We start from the raw sequence: 27,328 nt of genomic DNA on the forward strand, positions 1-27,328 counted from the left end.
ACTGTAACAGAGCCTGATGCTCACAATAGAAGCCCTCAAGGGCGTTAGGCAGTGGGCTCTATTCCCCACTGGGCCAACTCAGAAAGGGGGATTAGTAACGAAAAAAAGAAGGGTCCCTGTCACGCTTTCTGATGGGGTCAACCCCCTCCAGAACAGGAGCGCAACCCTGTCCTGAGACACTTTAGCCTTTGTCCCTGGCAAGGGACGTGGGAGCAGGGAAGGTGGGCAAAAATGTTCAGGCCTGGGACCAATCAGTCTGACAAAAAGATGGATCAAAACCACCATTGCCAAACACCATGTCACCAAGTGTTACAGTTTTGTAATACAGAGAAACAGAAAAGTACAAATCTGTTGAAGGTTTCTTCCTTGTTGGAATTTTTTCCCCCTGCCTCCATCACCAAGTGCCTGTATATGTGTGATTCCTGCTCAAAGTGTGAAGGGCCTGGAAATACCTTTTGTTTGAATCTGAGCCAAATTCACTTGTTTTTGAACCGCAGATTTTCAAATGCAGTTATTTCCATGTAATAAAAAAATACTAGTCTGTTAAAACAGATGACATATGTTCAATATGCCACATTCTAATCAACAACTGTGTTTTTGTTTTAATTGATAGAAAATGTTCTGACAACATTGACATCTGTAGTACCTTTTGAAAACATGAAATCTGTAGTACCTTTTGAAAACATGACAGAACAACTTTTTATTTTCAAATCCAAACTCATAATAGGTGTTTGGCTTTGTGCAATTTAGGGATGCAGCTATCGATTATTTTAGTTGTCGATTAATCAATGAACTACTTAGTTCGAATAATCGAGTAAATGAATAAGGAACAAAAAATTCAAATACCTTAGCTGAGCCTCAAACGGTATAAAAAATAAATAAATAAATGAATAAATGTGGATGTAAGTATAACAAAAGGACAATTGGCTAACTTACATAGCAAAAGTACACAAGCTTAAATGCTATAAAAGGCTAACATTTTTTTTTTTTTTAAACAATGCCCTTAACAAATGCTTCAAACACATATTCCCACAAAAATGGCTAAATGTACCTATGAACTAAATGACGAGAACATTAAAAAAAATTAGCCCAAACAAAAACTTAGCTTATGTTGGTCTTAACAGGGAGCAGCTAGATCAGCCATGTGAAATGAGTTATGTCATATTCACTATCGCCACTAGAAGGCAGTGTATCCACCCAAGTCAATCAAACTGAATGCAAACACTTTCAAAACTAACCATTACAATGCCACTTTAATTAAACGAATATTTGAAGCAGCAAAATTTAATTCAAATCTTTTTTGTAATCGAATTACTCGAGTTAATCAATTAATCATTGCAGCACTAGTGCAATTAGATACTTTATAGTGCAAGCCAAGTGCCTATTTAAAAAATAAAAATACTACAGTCACTTATCAAAAACAGTCTAAACATTGTTTATGTGGTGAAAATACCATATTTTCCTAAGTATAAACCACTATTTTTTGTTTTCCTCAGCTTTAATCCCTGCAAATTATAGTTTTTTGGGGGGGCGGGGGCAAGCAATGAGGACACCTACAGTTTATATTCCTGACACCTACAGTTTATAGTCCTGCTTAGCTAATATATGTAAAAGTGCAGTTTTATAGAAAAATGTTGTGTGCTACTTATAGTCCATAAATTACATTAAGTAAATAAATGAACAATAAATAAAGTTCGAGACTGTAGTGTCAGTATTGTTGTGATTCAAAGTATTACAGGGTATTTTGGTGATAGAGGGGGTACATCATACATACATACATCAATCCATCATATTGAATGATTTAAGTGCATAGCAGGTAACATCTCCTCAGCCTGGTTGTGTCCGCCGGTGAGCCATCGCCTCTAAGTGAGCCCATAAGGCAGCACGAGAGGAGGCTGAGAGAAGAAAAGACACGAAGAGGGAGGTTTCAGGTCAGAGGCTAAGTGAAATATATCCCTGCTCGGAGGCATGCAAGTGAGAGGATGCAGGAAACTGAGGGCCAGAGATAAGGGCGCAAGACGTGGCCGATAAGCACCCAAACACCTGCTGAGGGAAGGTCTGCGCCACTAGCAGCACTCCGTAAAACACAAGCGGCGCTTGGGGGGTGCAGAGGAAGGAGGAAAGAAGAAAAGAACAAAACCATCAGCCGGCGAGAACTGCCACTGTAATCTGCTTTTCCTTTCCCAAAGGTGAAAGCAGGGACAGAAGTGTGGCAGCGGCGGGAGGGAATGGTGTGCCGCCCTGCTTTACTGCATGCCTAATGGCATATGGCGGCAAATATACAGCGCCATTTGTAAGGTCGGCGGCGAGACAGCAGTGACAGAAATGATGCTGCTTGAGTCATGACGTGCCACAGCCACCGGCTTCAGCGATCAGTCCACAAAATGGAATGGCTTCTCCCCCCCACCCTTCTTAAAGCCCCAACACCACCACAGACTCATTTTTACTAGCCCATTCTTGCCTGTGCTCGCCCAGGGACAAACAGACAAACACAAAACAATCTGAAAGCGGTCAAGGGAGACCTTGAAGATGCCTGACAGCACGAAGGACGGGATACATCAACTGTCAAGATGAAGCAGTTCAACTAATTTCGAAAAACAAGCCACCTTTTTTCTAATGTCATTCGTTGTTAAAGGCTCAGTCGGAAATTCTAAAGTCATTCAAAAAGGTGAGAAGGACAACTTATTTCTGATCAAGCGAGCTGACAAACAGCCTTCCAATTATTCTGAATTTAACCTCAATAATAACAGCCATCTTTTCATCTGTATTCTAAGAATTTACAGTACAAACGACCAAGGCCAACAAATCAGTTACAGTGTATTTCTATGAAGTTACAAGCATACTGATGTTAGCTGAAAGAAAACTCATTCGCATGCTGTCAAACAGAATTCCGTAGTAATGTGACCATTGCGATCTATTAAAAATATTTTTCTGTGGTTGGAATGAGCCAACAAAATCATTTCTTGTCTCGACATATGGAACCACTTGTTTACAAACCTTCACTAGATTAAAACACTACAGTTAGTGTGATTTCTACAGCATTGCTACTCTGATGACTTGACAGCCAACTTCAAGCATCTACACAGAAGTACTACAATGAGGCTGTTGCTGTGTTAGCACAGATAGCATTAGCTATCAATCATCAGTGAGAGTCTAACATGTCTTTATTATTTAAAAAATAATAATAATAATTATATAAATGGCGGAGAACACAGACAGGCTGAAAAAGCAGTTTCTGCTCTTGCACCCCGCTTTAAAATAAACTGCTGTATTTTAAGCCGAAACAACTGTTGTGTTTGATGGAACAATATGTCTATATGCCGCCATGGCAGTTTCATGGCGCACCAAGCCCCCGAACTATTTTTAATTTGCCCCTTTTACCCAGGAGACACCCGTTTACAGACACCACGCAACCGCTTGTGTTTCAACCCGGCCATAAAAAGAATTATATTTATTATTCGAAATGTCTGTCATTTTTAGCTTATAATCAGGGGTGCACATATTTTTTTTGCCCGGGTTCTCAGAGGAGGACCTGGAGATGTGACTTGGTCCTCATTGAGCTTGAGAGCCGACCTGCCTAATGCAATAAAATTATGACAAGCTTTACTTAGAGCCAATTACCTTTAATTAATTACATAAAAATTAATGCTCGATTAACATCAACTGGCACAACAAAATTGCCATTACTTTGAAGTGAAATGTAAAGAAATAAACATAAAAGCACTAATTCAAAATAAAGGGCATTCATATTCGGCTCCCACATTAACTCCAAGCTTGTAAAAGTGGGATGTCCTCCTCATAAGAGCTCATTAAACATGCATGTTTAGCTTTGTGAAATGCGGGCAAAAACACGTTTGTCAGTGCATGGCACTGTTCTATAATAACTTTATTCCGCCACTTGTCCATAGGGCGAGTGGGGTCGTGTCTGACATCGATAGTTTGCTTGATTGCCACATGCTCTGTTTTTTTCGTGCTTTTCAAAGTTTGGATGGCTAAAATTCTTTGACCCAACATAAAATGCGCTGCTCTTATTAGCGACATTGGGATTGTCACGGCAAATGTTGCACCACATTTCCATGCAAGCATCATTTGCTTCTAGCCATGGTACCTCCTGCAGCCACTTTTCAGCAAAATTCCTTTTTTTCGGTAGCTCCGGTGACGTCTCTGTCATCTGTCTGTCTTTTGACGGGGGTGGGGGAACACGGAAATAATTACTCAGTGGGGCCTGCCTCTTTGACATTTTGAGAAGTGATTTTCTCGTGTCCGCGGCAAATACAGTGGTCGGCCATCGGTACGCAAAAGCGTATGGCATCCGTTGAGGGCCAGCGCGTTTGTCTACGTCCAGTACGCATGCACGCATGCGGACGACTTATGTGCACCCCTGCTTATGATCATTGATTTTTAGTAGTTTACACAAAAAAAACAAAAAAAAAAACGATTTACAAAATTATTCACTCGCATTTCGCATTTTCCCCGATATTTTAGATGAGAAATAATCAATCCAAAAAAAGAAAAATTGAAAAAAAAAGTTTTGAAATGTAAATATTTCAAAAAGAAAATCTCGACCACTCCTTGATGTCTGCAATTTCTGCATTGAGACCCTTGTTATATTACCGTGTTTTACCAATAAAATCCCCCAAAACTCTCGCTCTGGCCATTCACAGCTGTGTCTTGACACTCGGTGAGATATGCTACACGGCATTTTTGGATCGAAACAAGGTAAGTACGCGATAATATCTCGTTAAAATCATTCATTCATTCATCTTTCATGCCGCTTTTCCTCATGTGTCTTTAATTATGCTCTCTCATGCTCTCACCATGAGTTAAGGTTTGGGAGTTTAAAAATTGTTTTTTGTTTGTTTGTTTTTTTTGTTTTTTTTTTTAAATGCCCTGCTGTTCAAAATTCTTCTTCCCCCAGAAAATTGAGATTTTAAGCTTTTCAATGATATCACACACACATATAGGATAATTCTTAAATTTGGCCAAATTGGGGGTCTCAGAGCAGAACTTCAAGTCGCCTGAGTGTTTTCCGCCATACACACACATATATATATATATATATATATATATACATATATAATATACACATTTATAAAAGTATATTAGTGATGTGTGAGACAAGTCATTTACTCGTTCAACCGCCTACTCATAATTAAACGTTTCATATTTTTACTAGTCAGTTAAACGCAGCATCATGCAACTTGTGCCCCTTTCAGACATACGCTGAACTCCGGGACTTAAACTGGTAGCCCTTCTGTTTAAAAGCAATTTACCGTGTCAACTGACATGAACATATCAATGACAATAACCAGGTCATGTCATGGCATAATGTCCGGGACTTCACCGGGACGCAGCATGCATGAAAGCAGCTGGTTCATTCCCCAGTCCCAGCACGAAGGCTGATGAATTAAATATCATGGCAGACCGGTTGTCATTTCCTTCGCAGTAAGACAAAAATTGGTAAACACAATTATCAACATGGCAAACTGAAAAGATTGCAAAATTAAACTGGAAACATAATGAAATGAATCTTAGAGTCGAGGAAGAGTCAGCTCATCGTCCATCTTTGGAAATGTTTGGTTTATTTTGTACCGATGAAATGACCTAATGTCCGGTTTATAAAATCATGTTCTCTTGCCCTCCATGTGCAGAGAGTGCAGTCACCAACATGGGACTAGTCTGAAGGTGTCCAACCCGAGTAATTCCCAGTACATCTCCCCATGTCTTTGCCGCGTCATATTACACGGGAATTTAGCTGGATATAAATCAAAAAGGGGCTTTGGTCTCCGCGCCTCTGCCTCTTTGTGAACAGGTTAAATATTTCACTGTAAGACAATGTCATTGTTATTTCCAATTGAATCACACTCAGCTAGGAGCATGCAAAGCATCAAATTAAGCCTTACATACTGGTGTCAAAATCAACTACGGCGATCAGCATCATTTCCTCAATATTTTACATCTCCAAGCATACGCTGCCCCCCACCGCCAGCTGGCATGTCCGGGGGGCGACTCTATCCATCATCAGCTCTCTACCTCATCTTAATCTCAGCGGGCGTCTTTGGTCAGCAAATACATAAATCAATTATGGTTTTAAGCTTCATGCCGTGATTTACCCAACTGATCCCTCCAGGATTACAGCTCATCTAAGAACCGTGCGCTCAGGATCGAGGAAGCTCTGAGCCACCTTGACAATCATCATCATCACTCTCCGATGTTCACCAGGCGGAAATGCGCCCAAAGTAGTTTTAACACATGAAGGAATTTTTTGAAGTCTTCCAATACTTTTATTTCAGTCATCAGTCAAAGCCCAGAAAAACCCTCACCAAATACTGCACGTGAAAACATATTTAAATGCTCCAGGGTCCTAAATTTTACAGCAATAGAAGTTCAATCCATTTGAACTGGAAGGGCTGGCCGTGCAAACATTCATTAGCTGGCAGCCGTCCCAGTTCAAATGGATTGGACATCTACCTGTTGCAAACACATGATTGGACATCTATCATTGTAAATAGCACGGAAAGACTCAAGCATGGACACCCTCGTTCCAAGACTATAATTGTGCATCTACTGTTGTTGTCGTCTTGTGACAGCACATAGCAATGACGGCTAATTTAGGATCCACCTGCTCTCCGGCTGCTTGACAGGCCGACAGATTACGAGCTTCCACTGGCCTCACTTTCCTACCTGAGAGCGCCTTTGTAGTAGGTGACGGCGGAGAGAATGGGCTAATTTTTATGACTAGCTTCTTAGCGTGCCGCTATCACTCCACTGGGGCCCCTTTTGCCAATCGCTGGCGAGCCATTCAAGTTGCAACAAAGAGGCTAATTAGAAGCTCTCTCACTGCAGGCTGCGTGGGCCTCCGGTTTGATACTTCCCAGGGAGGCTGGGGGCCCTCCCTTGTTTTTTTTTTTCCCCTCCGCACACAGAGGATATTTGTGAGGACACTCGGGTTAGCCCTCTGGCTCTTACACATTTACTCATTGTGGAGATCCTCTCTCTGGTCTGCCAGAGTGACAGAATCAGAGAGAGGGGGAACCGGCACGTTTCCTTTTATGTGGCGGGGACCTGAAGAGGGGATGCTAATGGGATATCGATGGGATTAGAACCCGGAGCGGAGCAGGTCCAAGGTTCTTTGAACTCTTAAGTAAAACCCATTCATCTTTGAGGCTATAATTCTTTTGACCGTTTTCTAAAATGGAAAACCTTGACACAGCAAAAACTGTACACTATTAAATACACACAGCATCCTTTTACAATTGCTGAAATTGGCCACATCTCCCGGAGTAGAAGATAGACATCAGAACATTTAAGGCTGATAACACATTTGCATGTGAACCTGATAACACAGTGTCATTAATACTCCCCAAGAGCTCACAATCAGAACAATACAAAACAAAAATGGACACACACGAGGTTCAGTATTTTACCCTCATCCCGCCATACAGACATAAGGCCCCCACCGAGACAAAAAGACGGAGGCCTCAGTGTATTGCTTTCCCGGCAGCCCCCCAAGCTCTGCCACAGCTCAACAGCAAAGGCCACATCTGCGGCGGCGGCAGCAGCAGCTGGTCGCATTGGGTCAAGCTGCTAACTTTTATTGCACAAGCACCTCCTTCCACTCTTATCTCAGGAGGGAGGTGATCTAATCAGCCTGTCGATTAGATCATTGCCTTAGCCACCCGCTTCCCTCTGATTCGAAAAGAGCATCGCTGCTCCCTAGGCATCAGCATCAGGATCACGCACCGAAAAAAGAAAACTTTGATCCGGACCAAAGACATTGAGTGCTTTTGTGTCATTGCTTTGACGAAATGAAGCCCATCGTCTTCGTGTTAAGTCTCTCATCGATACATCTCCCTATCCTGACAGTCAGGACAGAGCGCAGGTCTGAGATCAGAGCGATGGCGGTGTAAATCTTTACCATTCAACCGGAGCCTTTTAAAGTCAGTCCATAATTGGTCTGCAGCCAGAGGTTGGCTTGGTAGCAGCGATCGCTACGCCGCGGGTCAAAGCGGCGAATCCTCAGGGCTGTAAACAAACGCAGCAGCTTTGGATGAGAGCAGGAAAGCACCTGCGGGAGGATGAGGGGCTTCCGCTATTGTCTGGGTTCTTGAGTGTTGAACTCCATGCACGTGTGATTTTGAACCGCTAGTAAACGGGTAAGGATGGATTGGTGGACTATTTGAATTACGCACTCCACTGAACTTTTGATGACTCACTGGGCAATGAGAAAATTTCAGGTGTTGGAGCTACATACAATCTGAGGATATATAGAAGAGCACAGAGTTGAACTTCTACAACTTCTCCCAGTCAAAATGAACTGGACGTCTAGGGCCGTCATTGTTAGCCAGTGAGCTAACATAGACACCATTCTAGTGGAAAATATTGATATGGTGTAAAAAAAAAAAAAAAAAAAAAAAAAAAAAAAAAATTAGCAACCCATTGGTTCTATTATAAAACAGTGACATATCGATATATTGTCACACTCGCAATTATATTCGGTTACTTTATTCGAGGCCTCAGTTAACTTGGCCGCTTTTCATCAACAGGGGTTCTAACAGGAGAAGGTAATTCAGTTAGGTATTAGCGACTGGGCATAAAATTAGTGCTGCAACGATTAATCGATTAACTCGAATTCAATTAGAAAAAAAGATTCAAATTATATTTTGCCGCTTCTAGTATTCGTTTAATTAAAGTGGCATTATAATGGTTTATTTTGAAAGTGTTTGCATTTAGTTTTATTGATTTGGGTAGATACACTGCCCTCTAGTGGCGACAGTGAATATGACATAACTCATTGAATCCAGCTGCTCCCTGTTAAGACCAACATAAGCTAAGTTTTTGTTTGAGCTAGTGTTTTTTTTTTTTTTTTAATTAATTCATAATTTAGTTTATAAGTATACAGTATTTTGCTGTTTTTTGTGGGTATATGTGTTTGCACCATTTGTTAAGAGCACTGTTAAAAGTTTTTTTTTAAAATAATAAAAAAACGTATTTTATACCATTTAAGCTAGCGGACTTTTGCTATGTAAGTTAGCCAATTGTTCTTTTGTTGTACTTAGATCCTTATTTACTTATTTTTTATACCATTTGAGGCTCACCTCAGGTATTTTAATTTTCTATGTTCCCTATCCATTTACTCGATTATTCAAACTAACTAGATCATCGATTAATCGACCACTAAAATAATCGATAGCTTCAGCCCTGCATGAAATAATAAGTGGTGACTAGCTGGTAGCTGCCAAGGCACACAGGACTCAATGTGTGCCAAATAACCAAACACCTTGCACTGGCTTCACCTCAGCATGAAGATCATGTGTGTGTGCATACAACGTTATCACCTGCTGCAAACTGCACGTCACTATCCGGACTCAATCTGCGCTTGGTTTACTGAGGAAGGGTGCCAGGGGGTTATCGGCCCCCTGCTCTGATATGCACAGATAAGAGCCTCGAGCCCGCTGTTTAAACACCTGGGGCCCCGGGTTATTAGAGCGCCCTCCACAGAAGGACAGGAAACGGAAGAGCGACTGCCGCCGCCATCACTGTCGGAGAAGTAATGAACAGCAAAGCATGAGAGTGCAGCCGTTAATGCCGACGTGATTATTTCCACTGCTGCCAAACTAAATAAGCAATAATAGAAATAGCGAGAGCAAACAAGCAAACACAAAGAGGCGCAGAAAATCCTCATCTTATAAAACGACCAGCTGCATTCAGAGAATTCAAAGCGCTTTTTGGACCTGCTCACCTGTGTTACGCACATTACGGCAAGGGTCGCTCATTGACATGAGACGGCACGACAATCACAGGGACGGTAAACACTGGGGCCTGTATTCGGAATACCAATACAGTGGAGATTTGGTATCATACCACAGCAGCATGCATTTATTTCACTAAATAAATTGCTCACATTTGTTGTGTATTGATTCATTTCTCAGTGCGAGTTTACTGAAATACTGCAGCAACAACTCACTGCAAAAAACTAGCACACGAACTACAAGGCCACTCTCCAGACCCGCAGAAGCAATCCTAATTTATTACCAACAATTTGTACACCTTTATAGAAACCCCAATTGCTGCTGACTTTTAACAACTTCGCATCTCCACTTGTAATGCTAAACAAGGGGAGAACTTGAACCAGACCTTCAGAACGGTAGCGCAGATAGTATGTTGCCAACCTGACTTCCAACTTAATAACAAATATTTTTTCTTTTCTTAAATGTTTATATTATCTTCATACAGGACAAATAATACTTTACGGCCACCCCATTTAAAATCAAATTGCAGTTTAAGTGCTCCCCACACGTATTTTACGATGCGCAATAAAAAATATATATATATGTATTCTGAAAAAAAAAATGAAAATGAATGGATTAAAAGATCGATTTTGGAAAGAAAAAATTATTTAAATAGTAATAAATACATAAATAAATAAAAATAAGATGAAACTAATTTAAAAGAAGAAATAAAATATATTATTCTAAATAAAATTTACAATAAACTTGTAAAAAATACATAAAAAATTGTAATCAACTGAAAAAATATTGAATAAAGAAATAGATTCAAATAAGTGTGGCTCATGTGTATTTGGTGCTGGGAATTTTTTTTGTTTTATAAATTTCTTGTGACCTCATGTACCTCAAATCTTTGGCTGTCATTGATGGTAACAGACATCGAATCCATTTTAACTGGTGAAATGGCTTGGGCGTCCATTTAGGGATGTTCCGATTCGATCATGAGTTTTTCAGAGGACTGGAATCGGTTGAAATGGATCGGGTTTTTAATTAAAGAATAAATACTTATGTTTTGGTGCTTCATGCTCATACAGCATCTCACTTTTACTCCTGCTGCTTTTCTTAGTCAGCAGTGCAGCTGGAGTTTGCTAATTAAAGTTAATGATGATTGACAGGTTTGTAGCTTTGATCTGGCGAATGAAGGCTCTGTAACTCTCCGACCATAGGCACAAATGTGTTAATCATTGTTTAGTCAATCTTCGTTGTCTATAAGTGTTCTAAGCAGCGTCAAAATGTGAGTGAATTTGGTTGGACCCATTCATATGAATTATACGACTTTTATGGAGCGTGAGTAAATGCATGGCGTTAAAGGTGATGCATTGAAAAATACAGGTGCGCCTACATTTTATGATGGTGCACCTTAAGAAAAAAGTTAGCCGCACCAGTGCAACCAGTGTGTAAAAAGTAAGTGTGGAGCTTTAGCAATATTTATCGCGATGTTACTTTTTCCCCAATATCATTCAGGCCTAATTTAGGTTTTTGTTTTTTTTAAGGGTTAAAAAAAAAAAAAAAAGAAAATCAAAATAATCCGGAAATACAGTGGCTTTACTAAAATACAATATATACGTGTATATACAACGCGTTGTCCATGTAAAGGCCCTAATCTATTCCAAGACCCCAAAGATTCAGACACATCTTTTATAATGCTTAAAAATGCATAAAAATATGTATCGAATTAGATTATTGCACAATAAACATAAAATGTGAGTTGTGCATCATGTAAAAAACAAAGAGTAAAAGTTAATACATTCATGTAAAGCTGTCGGAACACGAGGGGCGAATGAAGAGGACGCTGGGATATACACATACAATAGAGGTCCCTCTTAGCCAATTGGGTGCCACGAAGATCCCAGGCAGAGTAGCTATGAATATGTTATGTTCAGTAAACTCCTGGAGCTGCGAGTAGTAGCCATTTTTTCCTTTCTTATCTTGAAATTTATTTTTTAACTAGAGGCTATATTTTCCCATTGAGAGTATTTCTTAACCTGAAAATTCTGTATGAAGAGAGATTGGATCGGGACTCTGTATTAGGCAGATCCTCAAAATCAGGTGACCGACTCGGACGCAAAAATATGCGATAGGGACATCCCGATGTCCATTGCTGTCAATAGGTGTTTTCAAATAAATGTTCCTCTTTTTCCAACTACCACATGACATACTCTGTGACCTAGGCTTGCAGTTAATGAGTCAAGCTAATGATTACTTTTGAATAGATGTTCACTGAAGTGACCACTGTCCCTCAAGGGGTTGCCTGAACAAAAAGTGTTCAGTTAACTTCTACTTGCATTATCCACTTGTGGAGCGTTTCAAATTACAAATGGCTATTTTGTTCAATTTATTGATATAAACCAGAGTGCTTGTGAGTGGCAACTAAATCTCAACAGGAAATGGTACTTTCTAGCGCATTCATTTCAACATACACACACTTATAAATATACGGAGTCACCTCACACCAGTGACCTGTACCACATCTGGAAACAATCCCACTCATGTTTGACTTGACCTGCCTCCACCGAGTGAACTCTGCCAGCTTTGTGTGTTTAGTTGCTGAGGCGGCGGTGACCCTGACACAGCGGCAGCGGGAAAATGATGCGTAATTAGTCAAAAGCAACACGACTCCCACTCACCTGAAATAAAACGTCTTATGTTCGACGTGAAAGGAATCGGCATGGACGGACCTGGATGACCGGCTCGCGGAGAGCGTCAGATTGGTCAGACGGATTTTTTTCCCCCAAGTGCATGATGCAACGTCTTATTTTGACACTTCAGGAGGCTGTCAAGATTGTTAACAGTGTCTTGTCAGAGTAGCAACTGGCCTTAATTAACCCATTAGTATGCTGTAGGGCAGAGCTGCGAGATCAATGCATGAAACGGTGTGGAAATCTCCTTTGATACAAGATTTCCCAGCTCGGTCGAATTGATGAAATTTCTCCTAAAACACTGGCAACGTTTCACACGGCAGACTTTTCTTAAGGCGGAGCTGTCTGTCCTTTAATGCGCCCGGACTTCATTTGCAGTGCGTTTTGAAAACGGTTTAAAAGTCTCCAAACGCTGCCACAGGTAGGACTAAGTGATGAAAAGTTGCTTAGGCTTTCATTCTGAGAGAACTTCTCTCTTTGAGAATTTTTTCTCCACTACGATGAAAGTAATAAGTGGACACGCTGCAATATTCAATGGGGAATTCAGTCAAAGTATGAGCGGTAAAAGAGGCAACAACTTTAACTGGTTGGCTGCCGTTGACGGTTTTAGACGTCTAATCCGTTTGAACCAGGAAGTCTGGCAGCGAAATAACATTCCTTCATTGGCAACAAACCCCATCGGTTCAAATGGATTGGACGTCTACTCGTGACAAACTTGTTTCTATTTAAAAAGTGCCCCATGATTGATTCTATTTTATTATATAGGTTTGGGATTCACAACAGCATCGTTTGGGACCTCGACTACTGGACACGTATGACTTTCAATCTTAGAGCTCTAAACATAATACAGAAAGAACAAATTCAGCCATCAAAGGAAGCAAGCCAATTTCCATTGGCATTTTTTAAAAATTAAGACCAAAAGATGAAGCACAAAAGCAAGGAATAGTACACAGAGTGCAAAAACTTGGTCTTACCTGTGCTGCTCCACAGCTTCGTTATCCGGAAGTTCCGCACCGCAAACGTTGCAGCGTTCGTGTTGATTCCTGCTGTCGGGTTTCATGCCAACCGCCAGCTCGCCAAGCTTGCTGAAGAACTCTCTCTGGATGAAACTTTGAGGCAGCAGTCCGCCATAGGCACTGAAGTCCACCGACATGGCCAAGGCCGGCGAGATGGGCAGGGCAGAGGCCATGGAGACAGGCATCGACATGATGGCGTCGCCTTTGTGATTGACCGGAAGGGAGTAGAGGGAAGCCAGATGTTTCTCTGCCATCCCGGCCATGGCTTCCAGACCCATGTGGCTGACTTCAGCTTGAGGGTCGCCCATGCCGTCATCACGGACGTAGTGCAGCTCGCGGGCGCTGGTGATCACACTGCTCCTGGTGGGCGTGCCAGGTCCGTCACGATTCCGGTCTTCACCACCTCGCTCGCCGTTGCTGGAGCTTCCAGACTCCATGCTTTCGTGGCCATTGCCGCCCATGTCCACCTGCATCATTTCCGTCTTGATCTCGCTCATAAGGTGGTGGGTGTTGCCGTGTTCACCCCCGAAGCCTTGCTGAAGCAACGTCTGTCCAATGCTCATCAGGCTGTCTACAGCGGCTTTGGTGGGGCTCATGTTTGAGACGCCAAATGACGTGGAGACTGAGGGACTCTGGTCCAACATGCTGGACATAGAGGAGAGCTGCTCTGAACCAGACAGATAAAGACTCTCAATGGAATGCTTTTTGGAGCTTTTGACTCCGTTATGGCCTTTGCGCTCATCGTCCTCTTCCGTGCTGCCATCATTAACGCCGACCTCCGCGTCGTTTTCGTCTGACGACTGGATCGTCTCCAAGATTTTGAGGCACTGCTCTTCCAAATACTCGATCTCCAGGATCTCTGCTGCGTACAGCAAGTCGTCCAAGTCCTCTACCTTGGCCTGGAGCGTGGCAGTGTAAGCGTAGTCTAAAATTTGTTGGAACGTCTTTGGCGAGAGAAAGTCCAGGGTGTAATGCTGGCTGCTACGGTGGAAGAGGATCTCAAACATTTTGCTGGTGCACGCTAACACAGTCCGGTGGGCGTGAAACTCCTGGCTGTCCACCATGATGACCACGTCGCACAGTGTCCCGGCCAGGCGCATCTGATTGGCCTTGTGCAGGAGCGCTGTGGGGTGGTTTGGGTTCTGCAGCTGGATCATACCCATCTTTGTTAAATCCATGATGTTGATGGAAGTCTGCGAGGCCAACTCATGAGGCTAGCCTTCCCCCGCACCGTAGTGGATTGAGCTACTACAGGAAACCGGATTAAACCTGCAACATGGAAGAGAGGCTGCTGTTGGACTTTGTATTTGAAATGGTTGTAAAATACATCATCAAGATGGTCAAAGACTTCTGAATGACAAGTGGGAAGTCTTTGTGGTCTTTTCAATCCAAACATCCCCGCAGGGATGCTAAAGACTGCCAGAGTAGGAACATCGGCACCGACTGTAGATTTGTGAAAAGAGACAATTTGTGAGCAGTCTGCCTGGCTCGCCCTGCATACCAATCAGGCCGACATATGTCATGCGAAAAGAAAAAAAGAAGCCCACACGTCTTCATTCGTTTAGCTGACCGGTTAAACAGGCGCGAATTGAGGCAGCCTCACAAAAGGGCGTCAAAGCGGCCTTTTCGGAAATTAAATAGCCGTCTCGTTCAGTATTCCCATCACAGAGCTGGGGGAGAGAGCAGTGGGAGCGGTGGCCAGAAATGACTGAGGAGGGAGAGGAAAAGCGGAACATAACGCTGCGGCACTAAAACATTCAAAAATGAACAACTACCTACATCTACCGGGAAGTCCCGTAGGCAACGTGTTGAGCCACTTACCAACTACATTGCTGTCAAATCATTGTAAGTGACATGCACAATTGACCCATTACATCCATGTGCACTCAATGTATATTTCAAGGCATTTAAAAGGGAGGGAGACGACTCGCCCTGCAGCCATTCTTGACTAGTGTTGCATGATCGATAGCATTTTTTGGCTCCCGATACAAATTCCTGCCTGGTATCGGCCTATGCTGACACTGTACTGATACCATAACTATCATTTTATTTTTAAAAATCTGCATTGTCACTTCAATATAAATTAATTGCAATCATGGCTTTGTCAGACACTGATTTAACTCATTGGATGCCATTGACGGTGATAGACGTCCAATCCATTTGAACTGGGGGAGGTCTGCACTGCACTGCCACCCTCCCACTTCAAATGGATTGGAAGTCTACTAGCGATGCACTCATGTTAGTTCACAGCAGACGGATGATTGGACATTAATCATCATCATTTTGGCAGTGTGCATAGCTGGCAGCCTTCATAGGTAGGGCAACCAGAAGGAAACTAGATCTAGAAAAATACATATTGCACAGCCTTGGCACATTATTTCTTAGTACTCCCCAATACCGTTGACTTCATTTTTAGTGCATGATTGGTACTGGCATTAGTTTCAGTGCAAAACTATTATTAACTCATCCACTGCCATTGACAGTGATAGACTTCAAATCCATCTAAAATGAAATGGCTGACTGCGAATCATGTTTCCACGCGGAATCGAAGGATCGCTGCCACCCTGTCTAAATGGATTGGACGTCTATCGCCGTCCATGGCAAGTAATAAACTAATTTATCAGATAATATTCAACAGATTACACAGAAAGAGGTCTGTAGACGTAAAGGGCATAGGTTTGTTCTCAACATTGGTAGGGACAATATACAGTAACAGCGTAACCTGCATGTACACTCTTTTTTTATGTACATGGTTAATTATGATTATGTTTTGTGCATGTTGTGTTGTGTGAGCAACATACAAGGTTATGCAGCACCAAACAGCTTCTTGCTCACGCTTTTCTGGTTGTATAGTTTCCAGCAGGGTTGACAACATTTCTCACAGTTTAATTAACGTTAACAGTAGAAAACATAAACAGAAGGACACCTCTCTAAGCAGATTCCTACTTGAGTTTTGCAGGTTAGCAAATTTATACAGTTTGTTGTTAACTCTGATGCAGGCCGGACTTTCAGTAGCAAAATTTGTGGTGTGTTCACCACCTCGATTATATTGACGTCTTTATTTGAGATGTCCGAGAGGTCCGATCACGTCATTTTCAAAGTATCGGAATCGGCAAAAAAATATCGGCCATGCCTTTTTTTAAATATATATACTGAATATATTTTTTAATTATATCGTTTTCTAATTGTATTTAACGTTACAGACATAATATGTTTCACTCTTCCAGAGTCTTTAGTTTAGGCTTACGGTAGCGTTATCAAATTAATCCTAGTAACGGCGGTAATTAATCTTTTAAAAAATGTATCATGTTAAAATATTTAACGTAATTAATGCATGCGCTGCACGACCCACTCACGCATTGTCGCGCTCAATCTGTAATGGCGCCGTTTTACCTATATAGAGAGATAAAAGGCAGCGTAAAATGAGTAGAGTGAATTTTGGCAGCCTTTGGAGCCTTTTTTTAATTGGCTACAACCTTACAATCCCTATCCCTACGATTAGAAATATCATGGGAAGCAATGTGGGGAGGCAAGGTAGCAGTTGATCTTTCTCTTAACACCTTATGTTATTTGCCAACGCAGAGAAGATATATCAATTGGTAGCACTACGCACAGTCATGGTTCCACTTCCAATCATGCATTTGGGCATGACGACAGTATCATTTACTGAAAGCCTCAACAAATACACTAGATGGCAATATTTAGTCACAATATACAAGGTCACAAGTCTTTCTATCTGTGGATCCCTCTCATGCCATCTTGAGGATTTATTGTCATAATAAACAAATAGAGTACTTACAGTATGTACTTCATGTTGAATGTATATATTTGTCCAAGTTTTATTCATTTTTTTCTTAATGCATTGCCAAAATCTACATGATCGGGAAAAATTATCGGGAATGATTGGAATTGAATCGGGAGCAAAAAAAATAAAATAAAATAATCGGGAAATATCGGGATCGGCAGATACTCAAACTAAAACGATCGAGATCGGATCGGGAACAAAAAAACATGATCGGAACAACCCTAGTCTTTATACATTACTTACAGGTGCTGCTGCTGCTGGCCAAAAAGAAACCTTCTTATATCCCTCCTCTACAAGGGGGGGCAGAGTTGGCGGCATGTTGTTGACATGTATTTCTGTCGTGGCTGTGTGAGTGTGAGCGTGCGTGTGTGTGTTCATGGGTGGGTCTAGAGCAGGGCGGTAAACCGAAAATTTACCGGCACCGAAATTCTTCACGATGACCGACGTAATTTTGACCATGACGGTAAATTCGGTAATTTAATAAAACAAGAAAATATAGTCTTTTCATCCCACTTTGACTCTGTATTGTTCGGCAATGTTCATTCCCCTTTAAGAAAGCAGAAAGTGTGCTTACGTATGGAGTCACGTGGTTATCAGGAAGCCAAACAAACAAAAGCCCTGTGGCTAACGCAAGCGGCTAACGCTATAAGCAAACGTGATGGAGTGTGGCTTAAGGGAGGTTCGCCAAACTTTCACCCGACATTAAATAGACTCTTGGCGGCATCCAGACAGGTTTTCACCCGCTGTCCTCCCTTGTTCTCACGATTTCCAAAGAGGATGCTTTCAATGCTTTCTACTAGTAGCCAAGCCACAGGCTAACGCTAGTGGCTAACGCTAGCGGCTAACACTACAAATAAACGTGATGGAGTCGGATAGCGGCTCTAACCTTGGCGAAACAGCTGAACTTAATGAGTGGATTGGGCACGGACTGCATCTTGCAATTAGTATGTCACGTTATTGTGATCTCTGTCTATGTGCGATTTCTGATGGCTGTTGTGATAGTAAAGCATTCAGCATAAAGTACAATCCAACAGTGAAAATTTTAATATGACTGTTTAATGGCCCCAGCTATTTTTCTGTATGTGCTTAATTCTGTGTCATTAGATCAATGCAGCTTTAATGTGTGTGTGTCTGTGTGGGGTTCATGTGTGCTTGCATGTTTTAAAAAATGCACTGGGGAAAAAAAAAAAACCCTGAAGTAAACACTTGTGTTAAGTAAATATGTCACAGCAGCCATTAACAAAAAGTTGTCTTTTTGAAGTGCAGGCAAATTGATTTTGACAATGTACATTGTTCAAGCCATACAAGCTGTTATAAATGTTCATACTTGAATTCTTATTGTTTACAATAAATGTGTGTATACTTAATGTTTAGACTGCATGTACGATTGTTAAACATATTAAATTGAAAGCTGTTAAATAAATCAACAAGGAACGGTTAATCCATATTTCATGCATTGATTCAGATTTTCAAATTATATAACAGTCCGCTTGGGTGAATTTATCGTCATTTATCGTTATCGAGGTAAATCTGCTCAATTTACCGCGATACATGCTTAAAGTGCCTGTGACACGAAAAAGCATGTTTATTTCATAATACACGCAGTAGTTTATGCTCCTGAATGATATGGACCGCTTGGATGTGTGTGGAAGCAATCGCTATATTTATTTAGTTTTTTTAATCCCGCGCCAGGAAAATGAGTGACTTCCGGCTTCGGTCTTGCATTAAGGAGGAGGGCGCTGTGACGTGTACGGTAGAAGACGTCCTCTTCACGCTACAGTGTACTGTTGTGTATGAGGACGAAGGATTCAGCTGATTTTGCGGATTAATACGTTTATTTTTCGCATCACGCCAGCCAAACGGCTGCAGAAAAATCATTCTGTATGAGGGAGAGGCGTATGCGCCTTTTTGGAGTTTCAAAAGGTTCCCATTCACCGTGGATATTTACTGTGGGACCATTGGACTTACGAGGAAGTGAGTAAACATCTTGTTTTGTATTATGTCAAATACGAATCCAGCGATTACAAAGTAAACACTACAAACTTCCTTTAAATGAAGGACTACTTACGTTTGATCATTGATAGGCATGTAAAAAGCTCTCCTAATGCATTAGCAGCAGCACGTTAGCTGCGTTAGCTCCAGCCACCCTCCTCCGGGGAACGAACTGTAAATTGCTCTCCGCCGGGTGGTTTGCCGATCCGCTAAGACATTCGACAACCGGGTCGTCATGTCAAACAATCCAGGATAGCTATGTGTGATTTTCCGCTTTGAAGACTTTGAAACATCACTCGGTTCGGGTTAGCATGTCGGCTAGCTGTCACGCCTTCTGGTTTGTTTACATTCTCCGAAGCCGGGGAAGGGAAATGACATATGTCCAATTTAGGTGTCATAAAATATCGTTCGGGAGGTGCGACAGTAAAGGTGAAGTCGACAGTTTTGACCATTATGGAGTAATTTTGCCATGTCGTCCTGAATAAATGCATTTTTATTAATTCATATTCCATTCAGCACAAGACTGTTATTTGTCATGACCATGCCATTTATTTAGCAATTGGGGAAAATACTTGGATAAAAAGAGTATCCTGTAAAAATATTCAAGTAAAGAGACAGAAACAATGACATTTTGCCGCTCTCTTCGTCGCGTTTTCCTCGTTGTGAATAGTTCCCCCTCAACGGGCCGACTGGTCCTTCTCAAGCCATTTATATAGCTATTGGGGAAAAATACTTGGGTAAAAAGAATATCCTGTAAAAATATTGGAGTAGAGAGACTGAAACAATGACATTTTGCGGCTTTCTTCGTCGCGTTTTCCTCGTTCTGAATAATTTCCCCTCAATGGGCTGAATAGTAAAATCGATGAGCCAAGTCTACCGCTGACGTCATCCACCTGTTGGGGACGCTAAAGCCCTATAATGGTAGGCGTGGCTAACCGCCAGATTAAAAGACTAATTTCTCGTCATCTGTGCTTTGCTAAATTGTTGTATATAGTCGAATCGTCTCAAAATATGATTCTAATTCACATAATAATGACATTTTAGACTCTTTTTCTCGTGTCATATGCTCTTTAAGGCCATATCACCCAGCCCTAGGTGGGTCAACTCATCAGTTAATCAAACATGCGTTTTGGGGGTGTGGACCGGTGTTCTGTCAAAATTTGCTCCCTTATAAAATTTTGCTCCCAAAGCTTGTGTGGCGCTGAAAATGCCCTCTTTTACATTCAGTTGTACTCTCAATGTTATCCAAAGGTGCTAACTAAACTAGATACATCATAAACATACATGTGCAACATGAAAATGGCGTAAATTAATACTTAACGACACGGCAAAGTCGTTAACAGTGACAGCGCGGGGTGCAGTTGCTGTGTGCAGCTAACATGTTAGGATGTGTCAGAGAATTTTTGACATTTCTTTACATGATCAAACTTAAGTAAATATTCCTTTCTTTAAAGAAAGTTTGTAGTGTTTACTTTGGAATCGCTGCATTCGCGGCCATTTTTAACGTTACGCGCATGCGCAAACCCGCAAGGTAGCAATTTTTGACTGGTTGCAAAATTTGTCAGAACACCGGCACATTCAGCAAGTGAAAAGGGGTAAATGTAAATTTGAACATAATGAAAATAATTCACTTAATAATGGCAGGGTCAATTCTATCCTTACAACATATGGGAAGACAATCTTAATGATCTGTATCACTGAACTCATTATATAATGCATATAAGGTTGCTTAAAGGTTGCTTGGGACAATTTGAGCATCCTGAAAAGTTGGTAGTGTTATGTCCCTACCGTCTCTATGCAAACCTACGCCCTTGGTTGATGAGTTTCCAGTTTGGCTCTTGTCAGTGTTAATTTGCCAAAGTTACAGTGCGCTCAATATAAAAAAATATATATCTTATTTTGAAAGCAACTTCGGTTTGTCTGTCACCGTCATTGCCAACCATTCTTAAAATCACCATTAATTGCATCATGTGCACAGCATCATGTACTGCCTCAAGTGCAGAAAATCCCAGCATATGAGCAGCTTTTGTTTGCACGAATGACTAAATTGCATAAATACTACTAATGTACAGCCGACTAGTTTGCACGGACGGCATCGATTTAAACGGGAGACGAGACGCGATGACGAAACAACAGCCTCTTTCCACTCAGTCAACGGAGGTCATTCGCGACATTATCTTTATTACAGCTTCGCCAATAGCGCCCAATTTACGAGCACCCCCACAACCCAGCCCCTCCGCAAATGCTTGTTGCGCTCCCTCGGTTGCGTGCGCACTTAATAGTGCCCTTTTCACGCGAGTTATGTTATTAATAATACACAATAAAGCCGCGCGCCGTGCGTCTAGACGGCGCAGACACAACACGTTTTGCATTTCAACACCAATTGCGGGCCACCTCTGGCCCCAACCAAACAAATCGATACGATCATGTGAGCGTGACAAATAAGCAAGAATTCGATATTCCGACACTTGTTCCGGGTAAAAAGTACGCTTCATTGGCGCACAGGTGGTCACCGAGGAAATGACGCCGAAAATAATTTGAGGCTGTCAATTGCACAAATATACAAATTGCATGTCAACATTCAACTAAAAGAGAAAAATAAAAGCGCCATTTGTAAAAAAAAAATAAAAAAAAAAAATAAAAAATACGAGAAAACGTCTCTCTTTTTAAGTGTCATTTGCTTTCTTGTCTCCAAAACACCTTCAGGTGCTGCCAATCAATGATGATTTTTAACATGAAGTTTTTCTAACGTTAAACCATTTCCAAATTGTGTCAACTTTGCAGCGGCGTCCATGCTTGTCATCAACTCGGCAAGGTTGAATGGGGACACGGCGAAAGGTGCACCCGAACGGGGTGAATGAGCGCAACAAAGTACGTGGACTGGTTTGAAATGAGTACTGTTTTGAATAATAATCCAACCTAAACAGTGCGAGTAAGGCGGCGATGGCTCGTGTCACTCACCTGAAGTTAGTGAGTCACGTCCGGAAAGTACGCGGGCTAACAGAGGGGGATAGCGGGCTTGTGGAGCATAGTAAAGCCCCGCTCTCTGGTTCTCTCTCAACACGCACTAACTCCTTCCCTTGTCTCGCCGGAGCGAATCAACACGGCGCTGACGTCAGGCTGCAGACGAAGCAGCGCAAACGGCGAGAAAGTGAGACACCTAGGGGGCTGTCTCATGTGCACATGTGTCTGTCTTGTATGTGGCAGACAGCCAGGGAAAGGCGCGACCAGACCACGCCCCCTTCCTCCTGTTCATCAATACAGAACGGCCACTTCAAGCCAAAATCACGCGTGAACTTAGTAAATCTCGTGTGAATTCATTTATCTCGCTCGCTGCCATTGACGGCGATGGACGTCCAATCCATTTTTTATTTTTTTTATTTTTAATAAACATGATGAACAGACAATTGAACAGTCGGCAATACAAACCAAAAACAAAACAAAACAAACACACATATGCCAGGGGGTATAAACATTCCAAACATTGCACATCAGAGGGGAAAAAAAAACAACAAAAACAACAAATAAACAATGAATAATGCTATAATCAATCATTCACAAAAAACTTCGTTTTTCACAAATATTGTTTTTTCTAAATTTCATATTCTTTTTTTTTTTTTTTTTAAACAGATTTACGTAGCACACATTCTCGTTATGAAAGAAGGTAAAAGCTTGCTAAATTTACATTTGTGGAGGTAGAATTTCGATAACAAAATGAATAGATTAATAATAAAAACATTCTCATTCTTGAGATTCGTCCAATCCATTTTGACTGGGAGGAGTGAGCAGCGAATGCCGTCAGTGGCACTAAAACATGATTATTAAAGACAATCCTCCCAGTTTAACCCAAGGGGCTATTTTTGGTCATTAAAAAAAATCTTAACCCAATAAAAACCTGGCGTCCACATTCCACGTACCTGTACAGTGTATCACGAAAGTGAGCACACCCCTCGCATTTCTGCAAATATTTAAGTATATCTTTTCATGGGACAACACTGACAAAATGACACTTTGACACAATAAAAAGTAGTCTGTGTGCAGCTTATGTTAAAGAGTTAATTTATTTCCCCCTCAAAATATAGCCATTAATATCTAAACCCCTGGCAACAAAAGTGAGTACACCGCATGGGAACTACGTACATCCCTTAATGTCCAAATTCAGTACTGCTTGTCATTTTCCTTCGAAAATGTTATTTAACTCGTTACAGGAGTGCTGTCAGAATTACTGCAGAGATTGAAGAGGTGGGGGGTCAGTCTGTTAGTGCTCAGACCATACGCTGTACTCTACATCAAATTTAGTGTGCATGGCTGCCACCCCAGTATGAAGCCTCTTCTGAAGACGGTACACAAGAAAGCCCGCAAACAGTTTGCTGAAGACATGTCAACAAAGCACATGGATTGCTGGAACCATGTCCTATGGTCTGATGAGATGAAAATTAATTTGTTTGGTTTCGATGGTCTCAAGCATGGGGGGCGGCGACCAGGTGAGGAGTACAAAGATAAGTGTGTCATTCCTACAGTCAAGAATGGTGGTGGGAATGACCCTCCCACCTCTTCAATCTCTGCAGCAATGCTGACAGCACTCTATAAACGAGTCACATGACATTTTGGAGGGAAAATGACAAGCAGTACTCAATTTGGACATTTAGGGATGTACGTAGTTCCCATGCGGTATACTCACTTTTGTTGCCAGGGGTTTAGATATTAATGGCTATTTTTTTAGTTATTTTGAGGGCAAAATAAATTAACTCTATTATATAAGCTGCACACAGACTACTTTTCATTGTTTCAAAGTGTCATTTTGTTAGTGTTGTCCCATGAAAAGCTATACTTAAATATCTGCAGAAATGCGAGGGGTGTACTCACTTTTGTGATACAGTGGGGCAAATAAGTATTTAGTCAACCACTAATTGTGCAAGTTCTCCCACTTGAAAACATTAGAGAGGCCTGTAATTGTCAACATTGGTAAACCTCAACCATGAGAGACAATGTGGGGAAAAAAACAGAAAATCACATTGTTTGATTTTTAAAGAATTTATTAGCAAATCATGGTGGAAAATAAGTATTTGGCCAACACCAAAAGTTAATCTCAATACTTGGTTATGTACCCTTTGTTGACAATAACGGAGGCCAAAAATTTTCTGTAACTCTTCACAAGCTTTTCACACGCTGTTGCTGATATTTTGGCCCATTCCTTCATGCAGATCTCCTCTAGAGCAGTGATGTTTTGGGGCTGTCGTTCCTCAACACGGACTTTCAACTCCCTCCACAGATTTTCTATGGGGTTGAGATCTGGAGACTAGCTAGGCCACTCCAGGACTTTGAAATGCTTCTTACGAAGCCACTCCTGTGTTGCCCTGGCTGTGCGTTTGGGATCATTGTCATGCTGAAAGACCCACCCACGTCTCATCTTCAATGCCCTTGCTGATGGAAGGAGATTTTCTCTCAAAATCTCTCAATACATGGCCCCATTCATTCTTTCCTTTACACAGATCAGTCGTCTTGGTCCCTTTGCAGAAAAACAGCCACAAAGCATGTTTCCACCCTCATGCTTCACAGTTGGTGTTCTTCGGATGCAATTCAGTATTCATTTTCCTCCAAACAAGAGAACCTGTGTTTCTACCAAAAAGTTCTATTTTGGTTTCATCTGACCATAACACATTCTCCCAGTCCTTTTCTGGATCATCCAAATGCTCTCTAGAGAACCGCAGACGGGCCTGGACGTGTACTTTCTTCAGCAGGGGGACACGTCTGGCAGTGCAGGATTTGAGTCCCAGGCGGCGCATTGTGTTACTGATAGTAGGCTTTGTTACTGTGGTCCCAGCCCTCCGTAGGTGATTCACTAGGTCCCTCCGTGTGGTTCTGGGATTTATGCTCACCGTTCTTGTTATCATTATGACACCACGGGGTGAGATCTTGCATGGAGCCTCAGATCGAGGGAGATTATCAGTGATCTTGTATGTCTTCCATTATTTAATAATTGCTCCCACAGTTGATGTCTTTACACCAAGCGTTTTACCTACTGCAGATTCAGTCTTCCCAGCCTGGTGCAGGTCTACAATTTTGTCTCTGGTATCTTTCAACAGCTCTTTGGTCTTGGCCATAGTGGAGTTTGGAGTGTGACTGACTGATGTTGTGGACAAATGTCTTTTATACCGATAATGAGTTAAAACAGGTGCCATTAATACAGGTAATGAGTGGAGCCTCGTTAGAAGAAGTTAGACCTCTTTGACAGCCAGAAATCTTGCTTGTCTGTAGACGACCCAATACTTATTTTCCACTCTAATTTGGAAATAAATTCTTTAAAAATCAAACAATGTGATTTTCTGTTTTTTTCTCCACATTTTGTCTCTCATGGTTGAGGTTTACCCATGTTGACAATTACAGGCCTCCCTTATCTTTTCAAGTTGGAGAACTTGCAGAAATGGTGATTGACTAAATACTTATTTGCCCCACTGTACACTGTATGTGGACATCAGGTCTCAATGAAAATTATATCATTTATTATTTTTTGAAAAATCGTTATTGTATTTAAATCAATAAATTATTAAAATGAAAAGGAAAACCAAAAATAAGTGCACTTGCATTCCGTACATTCCGGCCCAAAAAATTTGGATAGTCTCCATATTTCATGACTTCTTGTCAAGGCACCCAGTGCCACAGGCAGCAAAACAACCCCAAAACATTATGGACCTCCACCGTGTTTGACTATAGGCACTGAGTTCTTTTCTTAGGTCTCATTTTTGTTTCTGGCACTGGCACAGTGTCCAAACAATTTTGTCCCATTTTTTTTGCATTCTGTATAAAATTGTGTACATTTTGGCTTTTCTCTTCATCTTTTTGTGTTTTTCCAATGCACATCCAAAAAATAAACACATTCATACTGAAAAAAATTATAATTGCATTATTTCTATATTAAATGCTATATTTTCTGGAAAAATTCCAGGGGTGCCAAAAATTTCGTCCATGACTATACATTCTGGTCATGGACCCCAATAACACTCTAAAATTGATTTTTTTCCAATGCCATAGCATTTAACTCATTGCCTGCCATTGACAACAACAGACATCCAATTCATGCACGCCTGCTATGAGCGCTCAAGTTTTAGCGCCATTGACAATGCTAAGCCACCAATGGCAAACAAGGAGATAAATAAGTGTTCTTTAAAAGTTTAATGTGTGGCCGTTACTGGAATAAGTGTGAGTGTGACAACAATCACTTCCGCTTTGAGTGGGACAAAAAAAGTTGGCTATCGAAACACCCACATTTCACGGGTGCCATGAAATGTATGGAAACTATGGATGTTGAAAAACCTCAATGTAAAAGTGAGGGTATCGTCATACTCCTGCTCTGCGGGTGCAAGAAATATTCTGAGTGTGGAAGCGTACGCCACAGTAGAATAGTGCGTGTGTTGACGTCAGACACCGCAGTGAGTCTTCACGTCAGAAACATCATTGTGTAGTCAAGACATACCTTGGGGCGTCTGTTTGTCACAAAACATTGTAACGTCGACCTCTGTTCATTTCCTCTTCCTGTTCCATATTGTAACCAGGATGACCCGAACAAGATGTTTCCTTAACTCTTACCAGGAAATGTGTTCACCTTAAACAGTGGCATTTCACTGGGGTTGTACCCTGAAATGTTCAGATTTTGAACCATTGCCTCTTGACAACTTGACACAGGCATCTTGATGGTCCACTCAGGGGCACATTTACATTTAAATACATTAGTCTAAAGATTCAAACAGGTATAAAGATGTGCTGTGATGCTGCTCCACATTTTTGAGAGTGTCTCTTGATGTGCTTCCAATATGAATTGAAACGCTGTTTTAAGTCAAGGACGCATTCAAAAGAAACCCACAAATATTGCTTTCCTCACACGTTTTAGAGGATTTACTGCGACACCTCTCAGTCCAGAAAAATGGCGTGACAAAATCCATGAGCATAAATCAGTTGTACTTATAATTTTATTTAACTTTATCTCTAACTTTATATTTATTCTTATTCTGTACCACTTACTGTATCGGGTCAAAAGGAATGGTAGCCTATCCCATCTGATTATGGGTACAACCTGGACTGGGTGCCAGG

The 27,328-nt window shown here is 41.4% G+C and overlaps 1 protein-coding gene across 2 annotated transcripts in view; it reads right to left on the bottom strand.

Moving 5' to 3' along the window:
* zbtb16a (zinc finger and BTB domain containing 16a) overlaps positions 1-22,422 on the bottom strand; it is a 242,547-nt gene extending 220,125 nt beyond the window's left edge. The window contains exons 1-2 of one of the 2 annotated variants that reach the window (XR_009061280.1): positions 22,202-22,422; positions 13,402-14,712 (exon numbers count right to left, since the gene is read on the bottom strand). Coding sequence is in view for 1 of the 2 variants with exons in the window: in XM_057820443.1 (XP_057676426.1) it covers positions 13,402-14,621 (1,220 nt within the window). In the remaining variant the exon portion in view is untranslated. The remainder of the gene's footprint in view (positions 1-13,401; positions 14,713-22,201) is intronic. The other variant, XM_057820443.1, reaches the window with a different exon arrangement.
* Between the last annotated feature and the right edge of the window lie 4,906 nt (positions 22,423-27,328).

This window comes from Corythoichthys intestinalis, chromosome 18 (genome assembly GCF_030265065.1).
Source record: "Corythoichthys intestinalis isolate RoL2023-P3 chromosome 18, ASM3026506v1, whole genome shotgun sequence".
Lineage (NCBI taxonomy): Eukaryota > Metazoa > Chordata > Actinopteri > Syngnathiformes > Syngnathidae > Corythoichthys > Corythoichthys intestinalis.